We start from the raw sequence: 23,606 nt of genomic DNA on the forward strand, positions 1-23,606 counted from the left end.
TCTGACCGCTGCAGGAAGGAAGGACCTGCGGTATCTCTCCGTGAGACAGCGGGGGTGCAGCAGCCTGTTGCTGAAGGAGCTGCACAGTGAGGACAGGGTGTCCTGGTGGGGGTGGGACACATTGGTGCTGGGAGACAGGAGAATGGCATCCAAGCTGTCCTCCCTGCTGGATGCCATTCTCCTGTCTCCCACCACCTCCACAATGTACAGTGTCCTACAGTGTCCACCCCCCCCCCCCCCCCCTCCCCTCCCCTCCCCTCCCCTCCCACACACACTACTGAATTGAATAACGCCTTGGATTATCAGAAACAAACAAATGTGATGTGAATGCGTCACACGCGTACCTCACAACATCACAGACACATTGCAGAAGGACACTTATATAAGAGTTACCTAATTGCTGGTTTTCATTACTTGTCTTGTTTTCCTGATGTATCTGAGAATACATCTGCCTGAAAGTATCCAGCTGTTATAATTATCAAATCGCACCACAGATACAACCACATGTTGGATGATCATTTAATAATTGAGCAGAGAAAACATTTCCCTTCAACTTTATTCTTTTGGAAATCAGCAGATCATCAATCAACAATCAAAACGTTGCAGATGTGTCAAACAACCACTTAATAAGATCATTCTATTTAGTGGTTGTCATTGTTAATGTATTCCTGCAGAGAATCCAATCAAAGAATGTATCACAAGATGTGAACAACAACTTAATCAAATGCATGCTTGATTAAACTTATCTGATCTAAACAGTCTTCCAATGATGGCTTTGCTCACAGCAATTGGCAAATCATTCCTGTTCTCTTATTGTGGGCAAGTAAGTCAGATCCTGAGGTGAAACAAGGACAGCTCTTCGGGCGTTGTCATATCACGAATGAATGACCTTTTCCTATTTTTCTTAACATTCATGGCGCACTTGGCAGTCAGCGTAATAGCAACAATGATGCCTTTTACATCAACTCGTGGCACTAATGCAAACTCAAAGTCTAAAGCTTACACTTAATATTTCATCACTAGAATGGCGTAGTTTTGTCTCAAAAAGGTCATTAGGTTTGACAAGTTTTTCCATCTGGAAGAAAACAAAGTCTAGATCTTTGTGGCCTCCCAGCGGTCTTGTGAAACAGATAGAAGGTAATGGGATCATTGCCTTAAACATCATGTCAAGTGGCAACTCTGAGGAGAGCCAATTACCAGCGTTTTGCTGATGTTCAGATAAGCTTAACCTTGGTCTCTGCTGGAAGTCACTCTGTGTAACCTCATTCAGAGTCAAAGGTATCGCACATTCAACAAGAGGAAGCTCAAGAAACTGCAATTTATTGGGACAATCACTGAAGTCTGTAAAGGCCAAGAAACATTATTCCCTAGTATGCTCCAAGAAGTGAATCATTACTACAATGTGACTGTTTATCCTTGCCAATGCCTTGATCTAAATGTGTTTCATTCATTTATTATTACTGATTAATTATTTTTATATTTAGGAACACTGTGAACAAAGTACTGCAATTAATAACTTGTAAGCTACAAGTCTTCAGTGAAAAAAGAAAATGAACCCCGTGTCAGGTTAACGCTTATGAGCTCATACAGCTTTCAATTGTCAGTTGTCAAAGCAAGTATACACGAACATAGCAGTATTATAGGGTTGCCAAGAATATCACATCTGTTTTATCTTGGCATTTCATTTCAAGCATTGGAACCAATATGTGCTGCAGATCAACCTTGCATGAAACTTTTATAACAAAGTATTATTTGCTGTGGCAGCAGGGATGGCAATATTGGTAGTTTTGCCTCTTTGGTCCAAACTGAAAGCGCCTCCAATATAAAGGATTTTATTGTTTTCTTTTTAAAGTGGACCTATCATGCTTGTTAGGGAATAATTCTTCTAGATATCTAACCTTTTGCTCTGTGACGTTTTATGATCTACTCTGACGTCTGTTATCTCCTTTAAGGAAAGGCCTTGGTGCCATATGTGTTGTTGTCACCAGTTTGTGACCGGTCAACTTGTCTGGCACGAAGGGTAATTGTTGTGAGAACGCTGAGGCACTTCTTTATCGGTGTTTGTGGACTCTAAGATGTGAAATCTTCGAGGCCATGAGTGTCGGACGCAGGTGGCTCAGTGTTCCCAGCTGTTTAGTCTACTCCTTCAGAGATGTTGATTTCTCTCTGTGAACCCGTTAAAAGGTCTAACATAGAGAGAGGCTCTTCAGAATTGACGTGGCAACTCTACCGTGTAGTCAGAACCTCTGACTCTTTGATTTGTGATGTGAATCCTCTGGCCGAATACTCTGAATAAACCCATCAGTGTTTGACATCAAAAGCTCCAACTCTCACCGTGTCTCCTTCCTGAGTCGGTGACTCCCAATGCATTGCTACACAGAAGTTTCCCCCACAATGCTATATTTGAATAATATAGTGTAGGACCATACCTATATAAGGCATATTTATACTTTTTTTTTTTCAAAATACCAAACAGATCATGCATTTTAGCCATGCCTCATTTCGCTCAATTTGCACTTTTTTAGCTCTGTTTTTGCAAGGGCAGATTCTGTGAGAACAGCACCATCTACAGGCCTGGCATATGTACTACAGCGTCTCCAGCGCTTTCGAACGGCAATGGCCGTGGCTGTCTCCTCCTGATTGGTGGAGTTGGCCCAATAGCCGTAGCGCCACTTCTGTGACGTCATAGAAGTGTTCAAATCTTGATCAGTCTGTATCAGATCCGTTGCAGCCCCTTTTTTTAGAGATTTGGGTATGGAGGAAAATAGAGAGGGTTGTGTTTTCTGACACTTGGTGAGTTCCCTGGAACACCGGGGGACACATATTCATGTATAAAAGACGTACAAAAGTGCATTTTGCATGATAGGTCCCCTTTAAAATATTTTACGAAGATTCTGCTGTTTTTATTTTAGTTCTTGATCTTTTCAATAGCCTCTATGTCATGTGACAGTGACCCCAAATCAATGAGGCATTTCATTCCTACCCTGGGCTATATTTTAGGCCACCTTTTATTTTATATTAATATTGTATTGAACATTTAGAAAGTTTATAGTAATTCTTTTAGCATAATTCCACATACATAGCAGCTTAGCATGGAGGTTTTGAAAATAACATGGGTTTTGTGGCATTCAAACAGTAATTTATTGATGGTCCCGAAGTGAAGCCCTGTGGTCCAGAGTGAGTGCTCGGATGTGAGCTAACCAGCCAATGACTGCTGACAGTCTGTGAAACTGAGTAAGAAGACTCTGCTGGATCTGGAGGGAAAATCTGTAGAATTTCCAACCTAAAACTAACTTCACCACGCTCTTCCTTTGCTGTAATTAGGGTCAAATCAGTGAGGTTTATACAAAGAGCATGTGGACTTTCCCCTCACACTCACCAGAACTCACGGGGTGTTCATTTAGCCACAGAGAATTGGTTTAGTAAGAAAATATGTGACATGCCAAATTCATTCAAACATTGGTCAGTGATATCTTTATCACTGCTTAGCCCTGAAGACAATTTTAAAGTTTGCCATCTATTGTTTTTAAAAGTAGGGCAGCTGTCGTTTCCAAATTAAATAAACGGTTTCTCCCAAAGATTTGGGCTTTTTAGAAACGTGCATTTAGTGGTGTGAGGACGGTGGTAAAGCTAGACTTTAATTTTTATTTTTCCTGGTTGGAACGCCGCGTTTTTCATTCTGGCGCACGACAGGAGTCTGATCCCGATGTGGTCCTGTCTTTTGTAGTCTGGATGAGGGAATCCTAACTGAAGGGCTTGAATAACGACCACTTGAAAGAGTCTTTCCCCCTATTATTTCCCTAAAAGGAAGACAGAGGGCATGGTAGGTGAGGCCACACGCAGTAAGGACACATCTTCTTTTTGTTGCCAAGGTTTAAATATTAAAAGATAAGCCTAAAGTCTGTGTAAATGCAACATGTGGCATTAGTGGAGTAGGCATGTCTGTTTTTCTTATTAACAAGGGCTGAAGCATTTATTTAGGCAGCTTCCTCCCAACATACTGGCTCCAGTTAACCAAACTCACCCCTACCCTGGTTTAACTAAGATTACATCCCATCATAAACATGTCATAATAGATTTAGTAAATCAGAGCTTTTAGCTGGGTGCCGCCGTCTCCGATAACCTACTATTTTTGCTGTACGCAAGTCGATTTTGAGATGTGGACATTTTATGAAATATCCGTCATTTCCACATTATCAGATCATGCATACGCCTGCCTGGCATCCAGACTAACCAAGAGTGATGGGGATTCCAACCACATGGCGCTGGGCCTGACACTCCAAAAGAGCCATGCGGTTGGCAGCATCCTCCCAGACCCAACCATCTTTTCAATCTAGTTGCTGCTTTTATAGAGTATCTGTATATTTTTAGAGGAAGAATTGTGACTGTACCACAGGTCGCTCACTGGTCAGGTTCGACAGTGTTGTCCTTTTTGCCATGTTTTTCCATCATTAGGATGTGAACATTTGACGTATCCTTTTAGATTTGCAACAATAATGCACCTTTTCCATCAGCTGCTGTTCATCATACTAAGTCTGCAGAGTTATTCCTTCTTCAAGGCCTCTCAATTATCAGCTGTCTGTGGAAGGCCCTCCACTGCAGGACTCTCCCATTTCGTTCTGACCCAGTTTCAAAGTTTGCCTTGGATGCAGTCTTCATTTTGTAAACCCAGTGCACCAAAGCCAAAAATGTGTGATTTATGTTGGACCCCATATGAACTGGAGCTGTAGTCGAGGTATTTGGCTTTCTCGTGTCTTATAACGTGCTTGTGAAATCAGTAAAAAAACAGGAAAGAAGATTGTTGTTCATCGTTAAAACACAACAATGATGGTATATGGACTTGAATTGATCGTGATGAACTGTCATATGATTTTGATTGCTATTTAAAAGTTTCCTAGAACAAACTGCAAGTGAAGCTCCAGGAGAGAATCCTATAAGCCCGTCTACATGTGATATTAGATGTTTGTTCCCTTTGAGAACCAGTCGTGTCTGTTATGTGTCAGGGCCGTGGCTCAGAGGTTGGCTGGAAGTGTGATGGGGACCCGCAGCCAGGAGAGAAGGCCCTGCAGGATATAAAGGAGAGGAGAGGGCAGGAGAGGAGGCTCCAAGAGATCCAACAGCAGCTGGAGATCCTGGGCCAGGGCCAACATATGACTGTGAGTTCAAAGCAGCTACATTCACACACACACACACACACACACACACACACACACACACACACACACACACACACACACACACACACACACACACACACACACACACACACACACACACACACACACACACACACACACACACACACACACACACACACACACACACACACACACACACACACACACACACACACACACACACACACACACACACACACACACACACACACACACACACACACACACACACACACACACACACACACACACACACACACACACACACACACACACACACACACACACACACACACACACACACACACAGTTTGTGTTTGTTGTTATGACATGTGTGTGACAAATTATTACAAGTGCACAGCCCATTGTGTCATTCTCACAGGGGGAAGATAAAAGGAAATGAAATATTTGCAGGCCCATACTTTTCCTCCACTTTTCTTCTCTCTTATTGAACCAATAAATTCAACTCTTGTTTTGTTTCAAATGCACGGTTTGGTTTACATTTGTTTTTAGAGAGGAGATAAATATCTTTCTCTGCTTTGCACAAGGTCTGATATGAGGGCGAGGACGGTCGTATACTCCACTGATAGCCTTTTGTTCTCCACGGTGTTTCATTGCTTTCTATCATTCTTTTCTGAGATTGGATGTCCGCCCTCTGCAGTGTTCCCTAGAAACCATTGAGTTCAGTCTGCTTTAAGGAGCCTCTGCAGAGTTACAGCCACAGAAGTCTTGTTCTTTCCCCCCATAGTCTGTAGCTAAAGACACAACACAAGAATGTCCCGAGAACAAAAGCTGGATAGCTCTAATTTCTGCTTTCTCTGACATTTATGACTTTATATTTTGTGCGAAAGAGAGGAAAACATTTGAGATTGGTTCGACTTTGTCATTGTACCAATGGCGTAGCTTCTCCCCGTCATGCACAACTAAGAACATGTTTGCTTTTTCACAGTGCTGCTACAAATTTAAATGCGTTATGCTTAAGTTCACCAACACATCAGTTCTCCCAGCAATGAACCGCAACATGATGCATATATTCCTAATATAAACATAAAAGATGCTTACAAAGAGTGTGGTAATAAAAACTTTAAGTGGCAGCCACACCCTACATCAAACAAGGCACCATGCCAGGCAACAAAACCTATTCCTGGCCCAACTATGGAGATTTGTTTTGCGTTAATTAAGCCTAGCTCTGTTTGAGGAAGCCGTTCTCTCATTATGATCACAAAACATCAAAACCACCAGTGTCATAACCTATACAGTGAGCTGGTGTCTCACTGTATTTAAAACTGTCACTCAATGATTGAACCCAGCGAGGGACTGCAATGTAAACAGCACACTCGCTGTGTGTATTTCTTTGTGCCACCGGGCTTGTTTTGCAGTTGGAAAATATTTATTCGTACAGGATTTGTCTGGGAGGGCATTCTTGAACAGTTTCACACAGCCGCAGTTTAGTCATAAAGTTGATTTGTGTAACGTCCGTAACTCAAATGTCTTCTCACAGACTATTAGTACCTGACGTTTGTACAATCTGTACAGACTTTGTGGATAGTTCCCCGATGTATTTTAAGAGCATTATTACTAAGAAAAGATCAGTTTTTGAATTGAATAAGAAGAGGTTCTTATCTTCTATCTTTTTAAAAGACCAATGACAGTCCCATTCCATTAAATTATTTGAACATTTACAAAAAAAAGAATAATACAAGCTTGCCCTGAGAATGCTATTTGTTTTTTTCAAGAAGTAGTGTCTACTTGCAGTCGGTGATGACAAAAGTCCAGAATTTGTTAGAAATAAGTCAAAGAAAATGTTTACGTAAACACACAAGCATATATTGGATATGCGATTTTTTTCCCTCCAAATTGAAAGTATGCAGCTCTATGTTTAGTCTGGCCTGCTGCTGGAGTGTAGCACCTACAGTAAAAATGGAAAATGTTAAAAGGTTGGTCTTATACACTGTAACAGTGACCACAGACTCTCTGTTCTAACTCAGTTTAATTGATTCCAGCGTATGATGTTAAGATTTCAAGTGTTTGTCTCGAGATCTACCTGATTTACCTTTCAGCAGTGATTTATTAAAACAAACGCTTTGGTTGGATTCAGATCTAAGAGCTGCTATTCTGTGCGTCATACCGGCTTTTCCTTTCTCTCAATCCAAACAAAACTCTCATTCCAGTGAAATCATCTCCTTGCCAAATAATCTCTTCTCTCACTGTTAATAATATTTGCCTGAGCAGAAAGGCCTTAGATATATGTGTTAAGACTTACTCCTCTCTTTAAATAAACAGAACACATTTCCAGAAAAAAAGAGATCACTACGGTTATGTTCAACTGGTAAAGCTAAACTGTGATACTTAACAGCTGATCCGGTGCTACTTTTCCTGAACCCTCATTTGGCTAAACTCCTGGATCCGCTGCTAAAGGAAGGACAACCCAACATTTACAGTAAGGCCGGATGGTTCCAACAGGGCACTCCTTGCTAACATCATTAATCATGCACTCTTTGTCAGTGCACTTTCCCTAGTACATGGGAAATACACAGTATTTTAAGCTATCATTTTTTTCACTGACTTCTTCAAAAATATCTTGGCAATGTTTGAACCCTTAAGGTCTGCTTGGATGATATTTTAAAAACAATAATAAGCACAGTAAATAATAAACAACTATTATATCCTTGTTTAATACAAAATGTTAACATTAAACTTTGTAAAGACATTGACAGCCATAATTGGTCAAAGTCTACATTTGTTGGGTTCAGGTCAGGTTTACCATAAAAGAGAAACCCTGAAGAAAAGAGATCTTTCTCTCTCAGCTTCTCCCCCCCTCTTCTCTGCTCTTCATCCCACCTTTGGCTACTGGCTTTTAGTTTTTGGCTTGTCACACTGTCTTCTCTTGTTTGCCACTTTATGATCTCCTGAAATAGAGACAGTATTGTGTATGGCTCTATACAAGTCTCTACGTTTATTGTGTCACTGTGTGGTAGAGACCAAGAAGTGTTTCCACACATGGCCATAGATGTTTATTTTATTAGAAAGATGGTATTGTGATATGCGGTAACTATGACCCCCCCCCCCTCTATACACGGCTATAAGAATCATCTGTCCATTGATAAAATGTTAGACTTACCTACAAGCTGCGCTTAACTTAGCAAACTATCATGTTGTATCGCCAGAGCTAAGGCTGTTCATAACCTGAACAAACACAATTTTTTATCGTTGGTTTTCATTTAGCGTCTCAATCACAACAGCACAGTACCGTGTTACGGCCCGTCCACACGGCAGCGTGCGTTGCTTCAACGGAGACGCTTCCCATTCACTTTGAATGGGGTGATGTCAGGCTTTGCCGAACTGCATTGTGGTTCCGTCACGTCGCTTTGCCTCCGTTGCTCGCTTCAAAAGTTGAGAAAAGTTAAACTTTTCAAGCTTCGACGGAAGCGTCAGCCAATCAAATCATATGCCAGTAGAAGCACTAGCCAATGAAACCGGGAGCTTGTGTGTTCGGGGCGGGAGATTAATGTGATTGGTTGTTGGTCGCATGCCAGACGCGCCCACCGGCAAGCTTCAACGCACGCTGCCGTGTGGACGTACCGTAAGTCACATCCATATTTGTATGTGAAATGAAGGGTTGACGTTTGAATATTGGAATTCAGCCAGGAATATTATAGATTGGCATTAATATGAAATGTCTCGGGCAAATTATAATCTCTATTATCCGCATTATCTTTCATTTGACAAATTGTGTTTTTGTTTTCTAACCTTGATGCATTTAAGGTGATGAGATCAGTATACTAGAGGAGAAAGTGTTGCACACTTGCCTTGTGAGTTGGTCTCAACATCTGAAGTGTAATGAATAGAATTCCTTCCTACACTGGTGGAAAACTGACCCTATTGGTCTCTGGCCGATAAAGTGAGGTATGTGACTGATGTCAGTGACCTTGAAAGCTGAGCAGCCCACACTTGTGGTAAGCCTGCTCTGCACCTTGTACAGGAGCCAATGGGGAGCTGTACAGAGGTGGTCCATTGAAACACAGTTCTGGCTTTGTCAGAATCGTCTCCAAGTGGGAAACTGATATAGAACAGTGAGCAGGAACCTTGATCTTTTACGGAAGGTCAGAGGTTTACCCACCCTACCATTGGCTGTTGGGAGAAGAACAGGACCCCTTCCTGTATAGAGGGCAAACGGAGCACTAAACTCACAGGCAACATTGGTGCCATTCAGGTCCAGAAAGGGAAGAGGAGTGACAAATTACAGTGTTAAAGTCAGAATGGCTGCACTGTAAAGAGTTGCTAAATAGGTCAGTGACCGAGGTTTTCCCTAACACTTACTCTCTCTGCACATGGCTGTGTGTGGATACAGGCCAGACTGAGACTGATACAATAAGCCCGCAGGGTCTGGACAGCAGGTGGGAAAGTTACAGCATGGGGAGCCGTTTGAGACGTCTGGAGCTATTATGCTGGCATTCTGACAATAACCAGACATATCGTGCTTATGGATTTAGTTGACCCCAACTTTATCTTTTCCAAGACTCACTGATTTCAGTGATTGAGTCAGTTCAAAACCGATGTGCCTGGGGCAAAAGCTGTTCTGATCTTTGTAAAATCGTGATAATAGTAGTATATTATTTAATAATGTGTCAGGGTCATGAGCAGCCACGTCAAATCTGTTTCCTCAATGATGCATTGTTGTTCCGATTCAATCGATCAGAATGTACTCAACTCTGAGCAGCAGGGAAGCATTGCAGAAATATTAGGGGGGAAACGTTGAATATGCAGCAGTGTTCGAATGCACTAAAACAAATACAAATTATAAAACTGTTTTATCCTCATGAACAGGCATCGCTTTCTGCTAATTTAATACGTCCCATACATCCGTAATAACTCATTGTTATTTATATCTTAGTAAGTATTAGGTAAGTTTGTGTATGTATAACATTGGCGCTAGTGTTCTGTTTTTCCATAAAGCTGTCAGAGGCCCCTAACTTTCCTCAACGAGAGTTGTCAGTGTTATGCAAGTCTATAGATTCTCCACCTCCAGCTTGTATTTCACACTTTAATGCCAGAGGATGTATGTTTGGGAGTAGCACCAAACCAGCCCCAAGTGTAACAGCTCACAAAGCTACACACTTTCCTACCCCCCTATACAAAAAAAACCTTTGTGTATGCATGTGTTTACATTTTCTCTTGAAGTGCGTTTGCATGCACGAAAGCCACTTACGGAACGTCCACACGGCAGTGCTTCAACGGAGACGCTTCCCATTCACATTGAATCGGGTGACGTCACGCTTTGCCGAACTGCATTGTGGTTCCGTCGCTTTGCCTCCGTTGCTCGCTTCGAAAGTTGAGAAAAGTTCAACTTTTCAAGCGTCGACGGAAGCGCCAGCCAATCAAATCATATGCCAGTACAAGCTCTAGCCAATCAAACCACGTGCTTGTGTGTCCGGGGCGGGAGATTAATGTGATTGGTTGTTGGTCGCACGCCAGACACGCCCACCGGCAAGCTTCAACGCGACGCTGCCGCGTGTACGTACCGTTGGGGCAGCTTAAAAACAGAAGCTTTTCCAGTTCTGGTAAAAGTTGTATCTTTTCCTGCTCTACTCATCTGTTTCCTTGGAATTAGCCTGATGATAATGTTGTGATGACAAATTTACAACAAGGTTCAACATTGTCTCAGAGATAAAAGGGTACTCTCTGGAATCACTTCAATCAAACATCATATGCTTGCTTTGGACAGCTTCCCCGTTTCCACAGCCCTTTACTGTAATACAAAGGGTGTCCATTAGGAAGCTGAATCCCAGGACTGTCAAGAGCAGAAATAGCTGAAACACATTGTTAAACTGACTCATTAAAGAGAAGACAGACAGAAAAAGCACATCTGCGACCTCCAAGACACCCTTGGCCTCCCTAGATTTAAGGGCACCTGAGGTCAACCACTTTAAGAGTCGCAGCATTGTGTCACGGCAGTTAAAAAAACATTTTCTTTCATTTATCTCTGTTGGAGAGGCTAAGAGACAGAGTGGCTGAGATCAGCCTGCCCTGCACCGACGCCCAAAAACAGTGTATTAGCTCATAGTAGTTTATTTCAAAACTGCATTTTGAATACTTTAATATAAAATTAATAATGACACATTAAGGTAAATATGATTGCTCTTAAAAATGTATACAAGGAAACCCTATAAGCCATGGTTGCAGGTAAAATAAAATTGGTACCTTTCACAGCAAACATAAACCCTGTATTTGGCAGGCGCTAATTTAATTCCTTTGTAACATCATATCATGTTTGTTAAATGAATACAAAAGATAATGTTATTTAGCTCTTTCACTCCGCTTCGTGTCTATTTGCTAAGGTAACTATTTATAAACTTGAGATTGAAGAGGTCGTGAAGTGGTGTGAGGCGCACAACCTGGTGTTAAATGTTAAAAAAACAAAGGAAATGATCTTTGACCCCAAGTCAGTAGGTGATCACAGCCCAGTCCTTATCAACAGGGAGGGAGTTGAGCAGGTTACAAGTTTTAAATATTTAGGGATTTATTTTGATGCTCAGTTAGGCTGGGCCCATCAGGTGGATCAGGTATGCTCAAAGATAAGCCAGCGCCTGCATTTTCTGCGTAGGCTCAGGGTTCATGGAGTGGATACATGTATCATGTTAATGTTCTACAGGGCAGCAATTGAGCCTATTGTTCGTTATGGCATCACAACATGGTTTGGTAACTTGTCAGTTAAATCTAAATCACAACTCCAGAGCTTGATAAAAAGGGCTGGAAAAATAATTGGCATGCTTCCACCATCCTCTCTTCAGGAGATATTTGAGGAGATGGTGAGAAAGCAAGGCCGTAAAATCACATGCGACCCCAAACACATCCTGTATAGAGAGTTTGAGTTGCTGCCCTCGAGGGCAGAAGGTATAGATTACCAAACTGTAAATTGAACCGGTATAAGTTTTCCTTTATTCCACTGTCAATCAAGCTGCTGAACAGTCAGAAACAATTGTGATTATGCTGTGTTAGGAGTTGTTGGGAGGTGCAATGTTTACAGTGTAGTATGTGCAATCGAGAAGGTTAAATAGGGAAAGTGCAATATGTGTAAATAGGTATGGATACAATAGGGATATGTGCAATTTGACGGACACTATGCATAGGTGCAATAGGGAAAGTGCAATATTTGATTTGTGTATGAATGCAGTAGGGAAAAGTGCAATAGTTGATTATGTATGAATGCAATAGGGAAAGTGCAATATTTGATTTATGTATGTGCAATAGGGAAAGTTCTGTACCTGTATGTTTCTTGTTTGTTTCTTTGCCATGTGATATGTGATCTCTGTTCTGTATCTATCACTGATTGTCCTAAATGTGTTATGTTTATTATCTTGATGCCCAAGACAAATTTCTCCTAAGGGAGACAATAAAGCTCTATCTAAAAAAAACTTAGCACAGCTGCAGCAGGCAGCAGTTTTACATACCCAGCAAGAACCCATAATTGTCAATTAGCAGCTAGAGAGCCAGATATCTCCCTCAGGAGTTGTTGACCAAAACAGAGCTAAACTACACTTGGAAACATAGTTTGCCAACACTAATGTACAGGTACTGTAGAAGAACCACACAGCACGTTTTCCCAACTTTGCATCGACTTACTTCAGTATCTGATATTGTGACATGCCTAACCGGAAACCAAAACAGAAAATTAAATTAAATGTGATATTCAGGGGTTCTCATTATAGATACTGCCACTGAGTTGTGTGTAACAATTTGGCCACAATTTAGAACATTGACTGAACACGGTCCAGGCTTGTACACGTACGTGTGTGCACATGATCAGGATGGTAACACCTCCTCAAATTAGGCCTGGAAAAATCTTGGCTAGACCTTTCTCCAGCCCTGGCACGAGAAAGGCCAAGTCAAGAGATAGGTCTGGACAAGACAAAATAACTGGAATAGGACATCTCTTCCTTAAGGCCAGGGACATTCTGTTCAGTGATGACAGCTAGAAACACGAATGCACATGCTGAGAGAACGATTATGATTGGACTCGGTGATTCCTGGATACGTGTTTAGGTATAATGCTCATGTCATGAGTGAATATGGGTTGATGATTCTGGAACAAACTCACTGTTGGGTTGCAGCTGTCTAAACAAAGTAAAGCATTCATATACCAAGAGATGCCAACTCTCAATAAGCATGTGTTTACAGATGAATTATTCATGTCTAACTTGTTATTATGGAAAAGGAATTTAAGTTTACAAACCGATAATAATTAGATATAACAGTTGCATCTGCCAGATAATACATCAGTCACACTACATGGATAGATATTGACATTTATTCAAATAGTGAAATTCTTTCCCCCTCGTTACCTACTTTAAGAAGTTTGGCTTTTTCTCCTTGAACTCACATACTCTCCCTTAGAAAAACAAAAGTTATTTCTAAATGGAAGTGTTTTTCCCCAAACGGCTTCCAACTAGGCACAAGGGAGGAGCGAGGAAATAGATACTATGAACTGCCACTGTTATTACAGGTCATGCATTCATACACATTGTCTGTATATGTCAAGAACTGAGTTTTATATCTCGCTAAAATATTTCCGTAATTGGAACAAATTTAAGGAGGATTGATGAAAGATAATGACATTTATTATGAAAGATATTCTATTGTCACTTCTGTAATAATATATGACCCTGATGCTGCCAGAGGTCTGCTGCATGTGTCTGATTGGTCATAAAAGAACAGTGCGCTGTTTGCAGATTTAGTTTTTTTTACCTTAGCATGAAACACTTGATATAACTAAAGGACAAGTTAAACAAGAAAGTAGAAAGAAAGGGAGATGATAGAAAACTATTGCTGCTAAAAAGTTAGCAATGATTGAGAGTCAGACCTAAGCATTTCTGATGTGTGTATCTCACACTGCACTGTAACTTTTATTCATGTATCTTTGCTTTTAAATGAGTGTTTTTAAATGCCATTTTATATCGTTGCTTTTAAATGTGTTTTTAAATGTCATTTCATAATATGTTTCTTAATGCTCTTAATGTCATTCATTTTTGTAAAGCACTTTGAATTGCCTTGTGTTGAAATGTGCTATATAAATAAACTTGCCTTGCCTTGCCTTAGGATCTAAAATCATATATTTTTTAAATCACACATTATGTTTGTGTCTTTTTGCAGAATGAGTCATCGGACCTTATTGAGGAGCAGTTGCTTAGTCTGCTGGATGAATGTGAGCTGACAGACAGCTGGACCCAGGATCTTGAGACAAACGCAACAACTGATTGAGACTCAAACAATCTGTATGTTCCAATACCCAAACTAACTATGGAGTATGACACAAACAAATGTAGTATGTCCATTGTCCACAATATATAAAAAGTAAAAAGCAGTAAGCCAAAAAGTCAGCATGATTTTCTCACTATGTTGACCCACAATTCTTGGAAGCTGCAGTACTTATTAAAAGTGCTTTTTAAAGCATGCGATTTTTAATGCAGCCAAAGATGCTAACAACTGGAAGCCTTACAATCAGAACGCCTATCAAGATGCATCTACCTGGGACAGCACTATCCGGCTACTAGAGCGTTTATGAGATAAACATTACTGGATCTAAACATATTTAACAACAAATTCCTAACCCTATCACAACTGATATTCTGAATTTACAAACATCTGAGTGAAATTGTAGCTTTTCTAATTATGTAAATATAACTAACCAGTCTTATATTTGTTTCAATGTTCTACTCTAGAGCCTAATAGAGTGGTGCAGGGATGACGTATTTACCCGGAAGTAAGCTGCGCATGGGTTCCCTCGACAAAAAAGCAATGGGATTTCTCCATAGGATTTTGGAAAATAGCTCGAAATAAGGTTTGTGGAAAACAAACCTGTTTGATAAATGCACGTTTTGTTCAGCCAGATAATATCCACATGTCTACCCTACTTTTATAATTTTCTAATCATAAATCTAATCGCCAGAAGCAAAATGCTAACGTTATGCTATAAACGAACTACAGCAGGGTCGCACGACTTCAACGTCACACCAACTTAAGATCGATATTCAAAAATATTTAAAAAAAATTCAAGTTGTAGCGTTTGTTTTAACAGTTTGCAGGGGCACACAAACTTAGCGGGAGTGTTTACGTGTTCGGCGTAATGGTGTACAACGTCCTCGACAACTTCTGTAGTCCTATTCAGCCACTTGTTAACAACCATCGTTTTTCAGACGTGTAAACTCTTCAAAAATCACCAGTGGGGTCACTGCTGATGTATTTAATGTCGGGGAACAAAACGTAATTTGTCTCTTAAATTTGTTTCAACCACAGACCTTATTTCGAGCTATTTTCCAAAATCCTATGGAGAAATCCCATTGACTCTGAGACGAGGGAACCCGTAGTGGTAAAATGCTAACTCACTTCCGGGTTTTAGGACTCGTCACTGCACCACTCTATAGCTGTACTGTATATTTCTGATGTGTAAAATAGACTTTTAAACTATGGTTCTGGTCTAATTTATGATTAGTACTTTCACAATATATAAAACAATTACTGCGTTATGATATAGTAGCTACAAATTGAAAACGACACTGACAAAACGCCACATCCAAAATCTAAAACATTTGTAAAAGCTAGGGATGCTCCGATCGCCAATTTTGGGGCCGATCGCCGATCGAGTGGGTGGGGGCTATGGGGATCTTCCATTTAAAGTGATGTTTAAAACTCAGTTAATGGGGCTCATTCACTGGCGCTTCCACAAACAACAACCAACATAGTTATTACATTCAAATGAAGTACATTATTCAAGTTTACATTAACTTTGGATAATACACGGGAGAAATGAGCGGAAGCGCTCTCTTTTCCTCTCTCCCTCTCTCTCTCTCCTGACAGCCTGTCAGTATCCGTCTCATGCAGCTCACTGATCCAGTAATGAGTGACCCGACAGTGAAGAATAAACATATTTATAACTAGTTTAGCTTGTTCCAGAGGTAGATAAAATAGCTAAGTGTGTTAGGTCTAACTCTTATGGCGCATTTCCATTGGAGGACCTATCCCGGCTTAGTACGGTATGGTTAGGCCTTGTTAGGCCTTGTTAGGCCAGGCTCACTTTATGCTGTGTTTCCATTACAGTTAAGAACTGGGGTAGTAACTATAGTAACGCAGTGTAGGCGGGGCGATCGGCTGTTCGGCGGGCGGAGCGACGCTGCGTAAAACTGCCGTGACGTCATCTTCAATGTGAACCACAAAACCATAACATCAGCTGTTAGCAGTTAGCAGTTAGCACTCAGAGCTCACAGCTCCTCATATCTGTTCAGAAACTAGACAAAAGTTAAACAAGTACAAACCACAGACTGCCTGTGTCATGGCGAATACAGTCGCTGCTTTAATTATGTTTGTAGGCCGTTGTTGTGAGTGTGGACGGAGCATATACAACGTTAGCTTAGCCTGATCGATCCGATCTCCATTCAGAAAACACGCATTTTAAAAGGTTTTTCAACTGCCGTCTTGTCTGCAGACCGGTATCAGTATTTTGTTACTTCGGCATCATTTTGAAACGTGTATTACAATTAAATCACGGTAAAATATGTTCATTTTGTTGTAGTTGTAGCCCCCTTGCCAGCGATTCTCTCTGACCATTCAGCAGTCGAGAGTGTTTAAGTCACTAGTTTAGCATATTCAGCCCGGTTGTTGTAAGAACCTCGATTTTGGAGGGCCAGAAAAAAGGTGAAAAAGTAGCCCTGAGCCGGAACTAGCCCTAGTGGAAAAGCAAAAAAAAATGGGCTGGGTTTGGCACGGCCCGCTTAAACCGTGCTACGTGCTGCAGTGGAAAAGCGCCATTAGTGTGTGTTTCGCTCCGCTCACCGGTCCGTCACAGCGGGCGGAGCTGCAGGATTTCTGCTTCACACACGTTGCATACCGCTATTTACCTACCTTAAAATACTGCCAGACCGGTGAAGCCATTTTGGCGAGCTTGTTTTGCCGCGCACTGAGAAAAGTGTCATGTATTTTACGTACGTATGTGATCGGCTCTCCTGATCGGCCTTTATAGAGAGCACCGATCGATCGGCAGAGAGTGAATATCGGCCGATAGCGATCGGCGGCCGATCGATCGGAGCATCCCTAGTAAAAGCAGAACATGGAACTTAAAATTAATTGTTTTCAGTAAATATATCTGACTATGTGAATGCAAAGCAGCGAAGGATGTGGAAAAAACTCGATAAATATAACAGGAGTCATCTGGAATTAACCAATATAAAGATGGATTGATCACAAGCCACCAAACAAAGGTGAGCAACTTCATTTATTTTTGCCAGCCAATTTCTGAGGCATAAAGTCACCCAGCAGCAATGTGACAGACTGACAGAGAGCATGTCAAGACACATGGAAGCTGTAAAACAAGTTTACTCCAGCAAATATTTATTACAAATATATTTCTAGATTAAACTCTAGTATTGTTGCGTTTTAGATTTAATATGAACATGTTTTCTCTGCATTATTAGAGGTCTGAAAACTGCATTTTCAGCAAACAAGTTCTCTAAATAAAAATATGTTTAATTTATCTTTTAAGTGGGAGAAAAACTAACAAACTGATAATTTTGCAGTGGTATACCACTTAATAATAATAATAATACATTATATTTATATAGCGCTTTTCTACAACTTAAAGACGCTTTACCTAAGGGGGGGTTACTCTTTTTCCATAAAAGTGCACTAAAGAAACATTTAACCATGCACCTTCAATTAACCCTATCAAACAAACATACACATAAATACTGTTGGGCTCACACCAATGGGCGTGAGGCCACAGATATCATGAAGGCCGCTGAACATGACAATCCATAAAACAGTGTTACTCACCCCTAGGAGTCTTGCTTATCACAGGCTGCAACTCACTTCGGTTAAATGAAATCCTTGCGTCCCTCACTTGCGTCGTTTCCCTGCGTTTAGTCCCTCCCACCAGGGAAGCATGGAGAGACGCAAGGAAACCACGAGAAGCAGGGAAATGAGTTTTAAGAGCAATGGGACGTCCTTTCCTCCGGAGCGTCACGTGAAGCGACGTCCGTTTGTCATGACTCCGCACAGCTGATCGTCTGACAGCAGCCAGCTCTCTCCCCGTTATTTTCACAAACACCCCCGCCACACATTTACCGACACAAACATTTGTATCATCTGTTGTAGACCCAGTGGCGGCGCCAGGGTATGGCTGGGGTAGGCTACAGCCATACCAAGAAATGGCTTAGCCACACCTTAGCCCCACCATGAAAAGTGATGCAAATTCAATTAAATAATAAGCGAAATGCTAAATGTTGAGAACACGGATTGCGAAAATACACGGGTCGTGTCCACAGCACACAAACTGATCCTGCTGTAACAACAAGTGCACGTTACTGATGCAATATGGTTGAGACCATTCGGGCCTATGCTATAAGAGGGGTGCAAGGAATAGTCTAAGTAGTGGGGGAGTTTTATACACTAAAGGTGTGGAAATTCTCTGGCGTTATAATATCAGCGCGGCCGCGGTCAGATCGAAATGCCTCCGAATGCAATTTGAATAGACCTACAGCCAATCAGAGCAACGCAACGTTGGATCTGCGTCATGCCTTATTGATTGAGATCAATCGAAACCGCCATTCATTATCCCCATTGGATCTTCAACGTGTACTATCATACGTCACGTTCACAGTGATCCCTTTTTATTTACTACAAGACAAATGTGCCGTTTTATTTCATACAGTTCCATTTTTAATGAGACAGGGAAATAATCTAAACCTCACGCGTGGCGTTTCACTGTCAAGGGGGGCGATATAGCGTGTATGTAATTACATTGCAAATACTGATTTGAGCACCACCACTGTATGGGTTAGCCCTGATTGATTGATTGATTGAAAAGTTTATTAACAGCTTGTATATTGGGTACAGTACAGTACAGCTCAAAACATACAATTGTTAAGGGGATGCAGACCAGAGAAAGACTTTCGTCTTGTTTACATCAGGGTCCCCCATTTCCAATTCATCATATCATTTAAGACATATAAGACATATTTGACATACAGATGGCTTATTTACAATTTACATACAGGTGGTTTTTTACATACAGATGGCTTATTTACAATTTTCATTTTAGATTTCGTTCTAATACATCCTAACCGGACATTTAAGACATACCAAGTCTACAGATATACAGTTAGTAACAGAGTCTAAAATGCGAGTATATACATAGATGGGGGGGGGAAGCTGTCCATTGTACGACAGGTTGAGATTTGTACCATTACCGGGGCCAGTTTTGCAATGCTTTCCCCCGAAGGTGCTCTTTAAGAGAGGTTTTGAAGGTAAGTATAGTTTTACTTTCCTTTACAGTTGTGGGAAGAGCGTTCCACCTTGATGTGGCATAATTGCGATATGTGTATTCCCCTTTTTTTGTGCCAAATCTGGGTTTTACATGATTTGTGGAGCTCCCTCTGGTGTTATGATCATGGTATTCCTTGACCTTTGGGAAGAATTTTGACATGTACATGGGTACCATAGAGGTGTAGTGGATCTTGTAGACCAGGCCCATTGCAAGTAGCTGTACTCTGTCGTCTACTCTAAGCCATCCTAGGTTGTCAAAGTGGGCAGAGGTGAGGTGGGTTCTAGATGAAAGGTCAAGCAGTAGTCTGACCAGTTTATTTTGCGATGTTTGAAGTTTTATTTTTAGCGCCTTGGAGGTGCTATGGTACCATGACGTGCAAGCATAGTCATAGTACCCTTGAATGAGTGCTCCTGCCAGAGTTTTCAGGGTGTTTTTGTTTACCAGAGAGGAGATCCGGTATAGGAATCTAGTTCTTTGATTGACTTTTTTTATTACATTGGATGCCATTTTGTCACAGGAGAGGTTTGCCTCAAGAATAGATCCTAGGTATGTAATTTCCTTCTTACTTGTGACAATAATGTCACCCACTGCAACTGAGAAGTCGTCGGATTTGCTGAGATTATGTTTCGAACCGAAGAGAATGGACTCTGTTTTACCCAGGTGTAATGATAATTTATTATCGGCGAGCCAGGTGCAGATTCTGCCGAGCTCGGAGCTGAGGGATTTTTCAACCTGCAATCTGCTCCTGTCAGAGACCAGCAGGGCTGAGTCGTCCGCGAACAGGAACAAGTTGCAGTCACATGCTGATGACATGTCATTTGCATAAATTAGGAACAGTAACGGACCTAATATGCTTCCTTGTGGAACACCACAGCTCACTGGGAGGGGGGGGGACAGAGTACCGTTTACCTCCACCATCTGTTCTCTCCATTGCCCTACCATAGATTACCCAACAAAAATGCTCTGGCGCCGCCACTGTGTAGACCCAAATAAATACAATAAAATAAGAACTCATTCTATAGTTCGATTAATATTGATTAGAGTGCACAATAGAAATAAAATAATTGAGAGAAGAAAAAGAGATATGTTATCTATCAAAACCCAGTTAGATTAACATTCATTGGACTGCACACGTTGTTTGTTTGTGTGGATATGTAGCAAATTAACATTTTAATAGCACTTAATGACTGACTGAATGGAAATGACAATAAATGAAAATGTAAAACGAAAAAAGCGATCATGAAAATGTTTCCAATAAATGAATAAAATGATTTTTGACCACTTTGTTGTTCAGATATATCACATATTTGTAACTAAATGATGCATTCATTGAAACAAAACACGGTATAAACTGAGTTGTGAGTCCCGTGAGTTTCATGTGTTTTCTTCACTCCACTGGGAAACTGCTCTCATGTCAAGAAGCAACAGATCAGTGCATGCGCTGCATCGTCCAATCAGTGAGCGATACACAGTAAGGGGGCGGGGCGAGTATCTGAGGATTTCACCGGAGGATGGTCTGGTGGTTCCTGGATTATCGCTCCTCCGTTATCGCTCCTCGATCCTCGATCCTCTGGCACAAATAAGGCCACTGGGACGCTACTCAAGATGGCGCAGACAAATCAACTTCCGGTGATACAGAGAACGAGGAGCGAGGAAATGAAAAATAACCGAAGTGAGACGCAGCCACAGGGTGTTTCTCAATGTCGAGGACGCTTGCTTGGTAGCACATGTCTTCCGAGTCACTTGCTTGAGAAGCGAGGCAAGAATCCTTCCTAGCCTCGGAAGACGAAGAATTGTGGAACAGGCTAACAGGTGTGCAGGTGTGCGTCATATGCGAGGCCCCGCCTTAAATGGAGCACGATTTCTGCCAAAGATTTGGAAATTGGTCCGTGCGCAAAGCATTGTAGGGATTTTAAGACCGCGGAGTCTACACATGTGCAGCCTCGAAATTTCCCGCTACGAAGTACGCCGGCCTCGGTAGAATTCCAAGTATGCTGGACATTGGAACAGTCCTTCGGCGGCACTCGATGACGTAGTATGCTTGAAATAGTGGCTGGAGCAGCCTTCCTCGACATTGAGAAACACCCAGTCTCTATTCCAGGAATGGCGGCTCCTTATATTCATTAATTGACTATTGATGAAGAAAGTATGTCGTCCATTGTCGCTGGGTGTGCGGCTGAGCTTTGCAGTTGTGGGTCGGATGAAATACAAAATAGTGCTAGCTCAAGATTAGCATCAGAGCTAATAAAGTCCGGTTACAGGTGCTAGGTAGCAGCTGCTGTTAGCTTAGCCAAAACCTTATACCAAAACACGACATTTATCTTAAATTAACAGCGACTGTAACTCACTATGTTTAGCCACTTTATTATCACTCTTTTAATCGCATTTATAGTAATAACGTCGTCACACCGAGAGATGGCCAGGCAGCATAGCACTAATGATGCTCTCACACACACCTGTTACTCCCGCCCCCAGCCAATCAGCAACTAAGCAGTATGTCTGACTTCTAAGAGTTAGCCAGGGGTCGGCAACCTTTTTGATATGACTGAAAAAAATTATTTTATCAGTGTGCCGACGATCGTGAACTGTCAACAGGAGGGCGGGGGGAGCCTCGCTGCGGGGAAGCAGTGTGTGGACCTGTCAGCGCAACTTACATGATGCCGAATTTAACAAACAAATTTAAATAATTGGTTTAAACGGCATCATAATAAGGACGATCGTCCGTTCTGTGATTCTCCAGAACACACAGATGGCCAGTCCGCCCCTTTTGTAGCATGTTATTTCGATGAGAGATGAGCAGATCGCCACTGGGCTTTCAACTAAAGACACAGCCACGCAAAAACTGCGGTATTTGTACAGCTCCTTATGGGTACTGCAATTTGTGAAGTGCTTTCCTCTGTGGTGAAACGATCAGCCCTGCACCACGGAGGAAAGCGGCAGAAAGTCGCCTGGAGTTAAAGAAAGCGGGGCTGCGTTGCGTGCATGGCTTCCTTCTGCAGGTAACGGGGAGACGCGCTCTGGCGGCGGTCTCGTTCAGGATCCGAAAATAAAATTTAAATATTTTGCACACTTATTCCACTTATTCCTGGTGTGCCACTGGTTACGGTGCCGCGTGCCAATGGTGACACGCGTGCCAGGGGTTGCCGACCCCTGAGTTAGACTGTAACAAACAACAATATTAGATGTCAAATTAAGCAGGCTTTTTTATATCTTATGTCATTGAAACATAAAACATGGGTAGGCATAGATAATGGTAGAAATCTGTCCAAAATATTCTGGTATACAGTGATAAAACAAATAACAGATTGATCCTTCTCCAGTTCACAGAAGGAAAGCTTTAACACCTCACCATGTTCTCTGCACCCTCGGTGTAAGTGTAAACAATGTACTTTTAAAAGAGACTTCTTCCATGTGTAAATAGTTACAGACATTTAAACACCATTACGTATTTCATAAATACCCACATAGAACCAAGAAAATTGCCTAGTTTAATAAAAACTAAATTACCCAGGAGGTTACATTTAATACATTGTCCATGATGTGTCACAACTGGAAAAAAATAAGTTTTAACTTTTGGCATAATGAATGAGCTGTTATTTTTCAAATCTTAATTGGGCTCCATGTTTTCAATATGCAGCTGGATTGTCTCCCATTGTTTTTATCTGTGTTTATGGCCCTGCATGAGGAAACAGAAGCAGCAGGGCCACCCTTTGTATTAACCAAAGTACCAAAGATTAGAACAGTAAATTGCTGTCATTAAATCTAATAACCGGGTACAGTGGCCACAGGATGTTCTACTCCACCAATAAACAAGTACACACACTATATTGTATTAACTTTAAGACCTCTCCTATAAAATACAAGATATCTCTGTTGGTAATGTGTGGTTGTTAATGAGGACAGAGAAATGATGTGTGCTCCACAGGAGTGACGGTAGGATCCACTTTAGCATTCCTTTCATTCCTGCCTCTATAGGTGATCTGCTTCAGAGTGGGCCAGATTAGTAGGATCCTCTTAACCCTGTGTGGCCTTACCAGCTTCATTTTCATTTAAAAAAACAGGATTCCACCTGAGATGACCAACTTCAAGAGTGATGCTTTTTGGTTTGTTTGGAA

The 23,606-nt window shown here is 41.5% G+C and overlaps 1 protein-coding gene across 2 annotated transcripts in view; it reads left to right on the forward strand.

The window, feature by feature from the left end:
• The window catches only part of fsip1 (fibrous sheath interacting protein 1), a 28,098-nt gene extending 13,270 nt beyond the window's left edge, over positions 1 to 14,828 (forward strand). For both annotated transcript variants that reach the window (XM_034130022.1, XM_034130106.1), the window contains 2 exons: positions 5,004 to 5,156; positions 14,328 to 14,828. In XM_034130022.1, the coding sequence (XP_033985913.1) occupies positions 5,004 to 5,156; positions 14,328 to 14,435 (261 nt within the window). In that variant the 3' untranslated portion in view covers positions 14,436 to 14,828. The remainder of the gene's footprint in view (positions 1 to 5,003; positions 5,157 to 14,327) is intronic.
• The last annotated feature ends 8,778 nt before the right edge of the window (positions 14,829 to 23,606 follow it).

Source organism: Trematomus bernacchii, unplaced genomic scaffold (genome assembly GCF_902827165.1).
Source record: "Trematomus bernacchii unplaced genomic scaffold, fTreBer1.1, whole genome shotgun sequence".
NCBI lineage: Eukaryota > Metazoa > Chordata > Actinopteri > Perciformes > Nototheniidae > Trematomus > Trematomus bernacchii.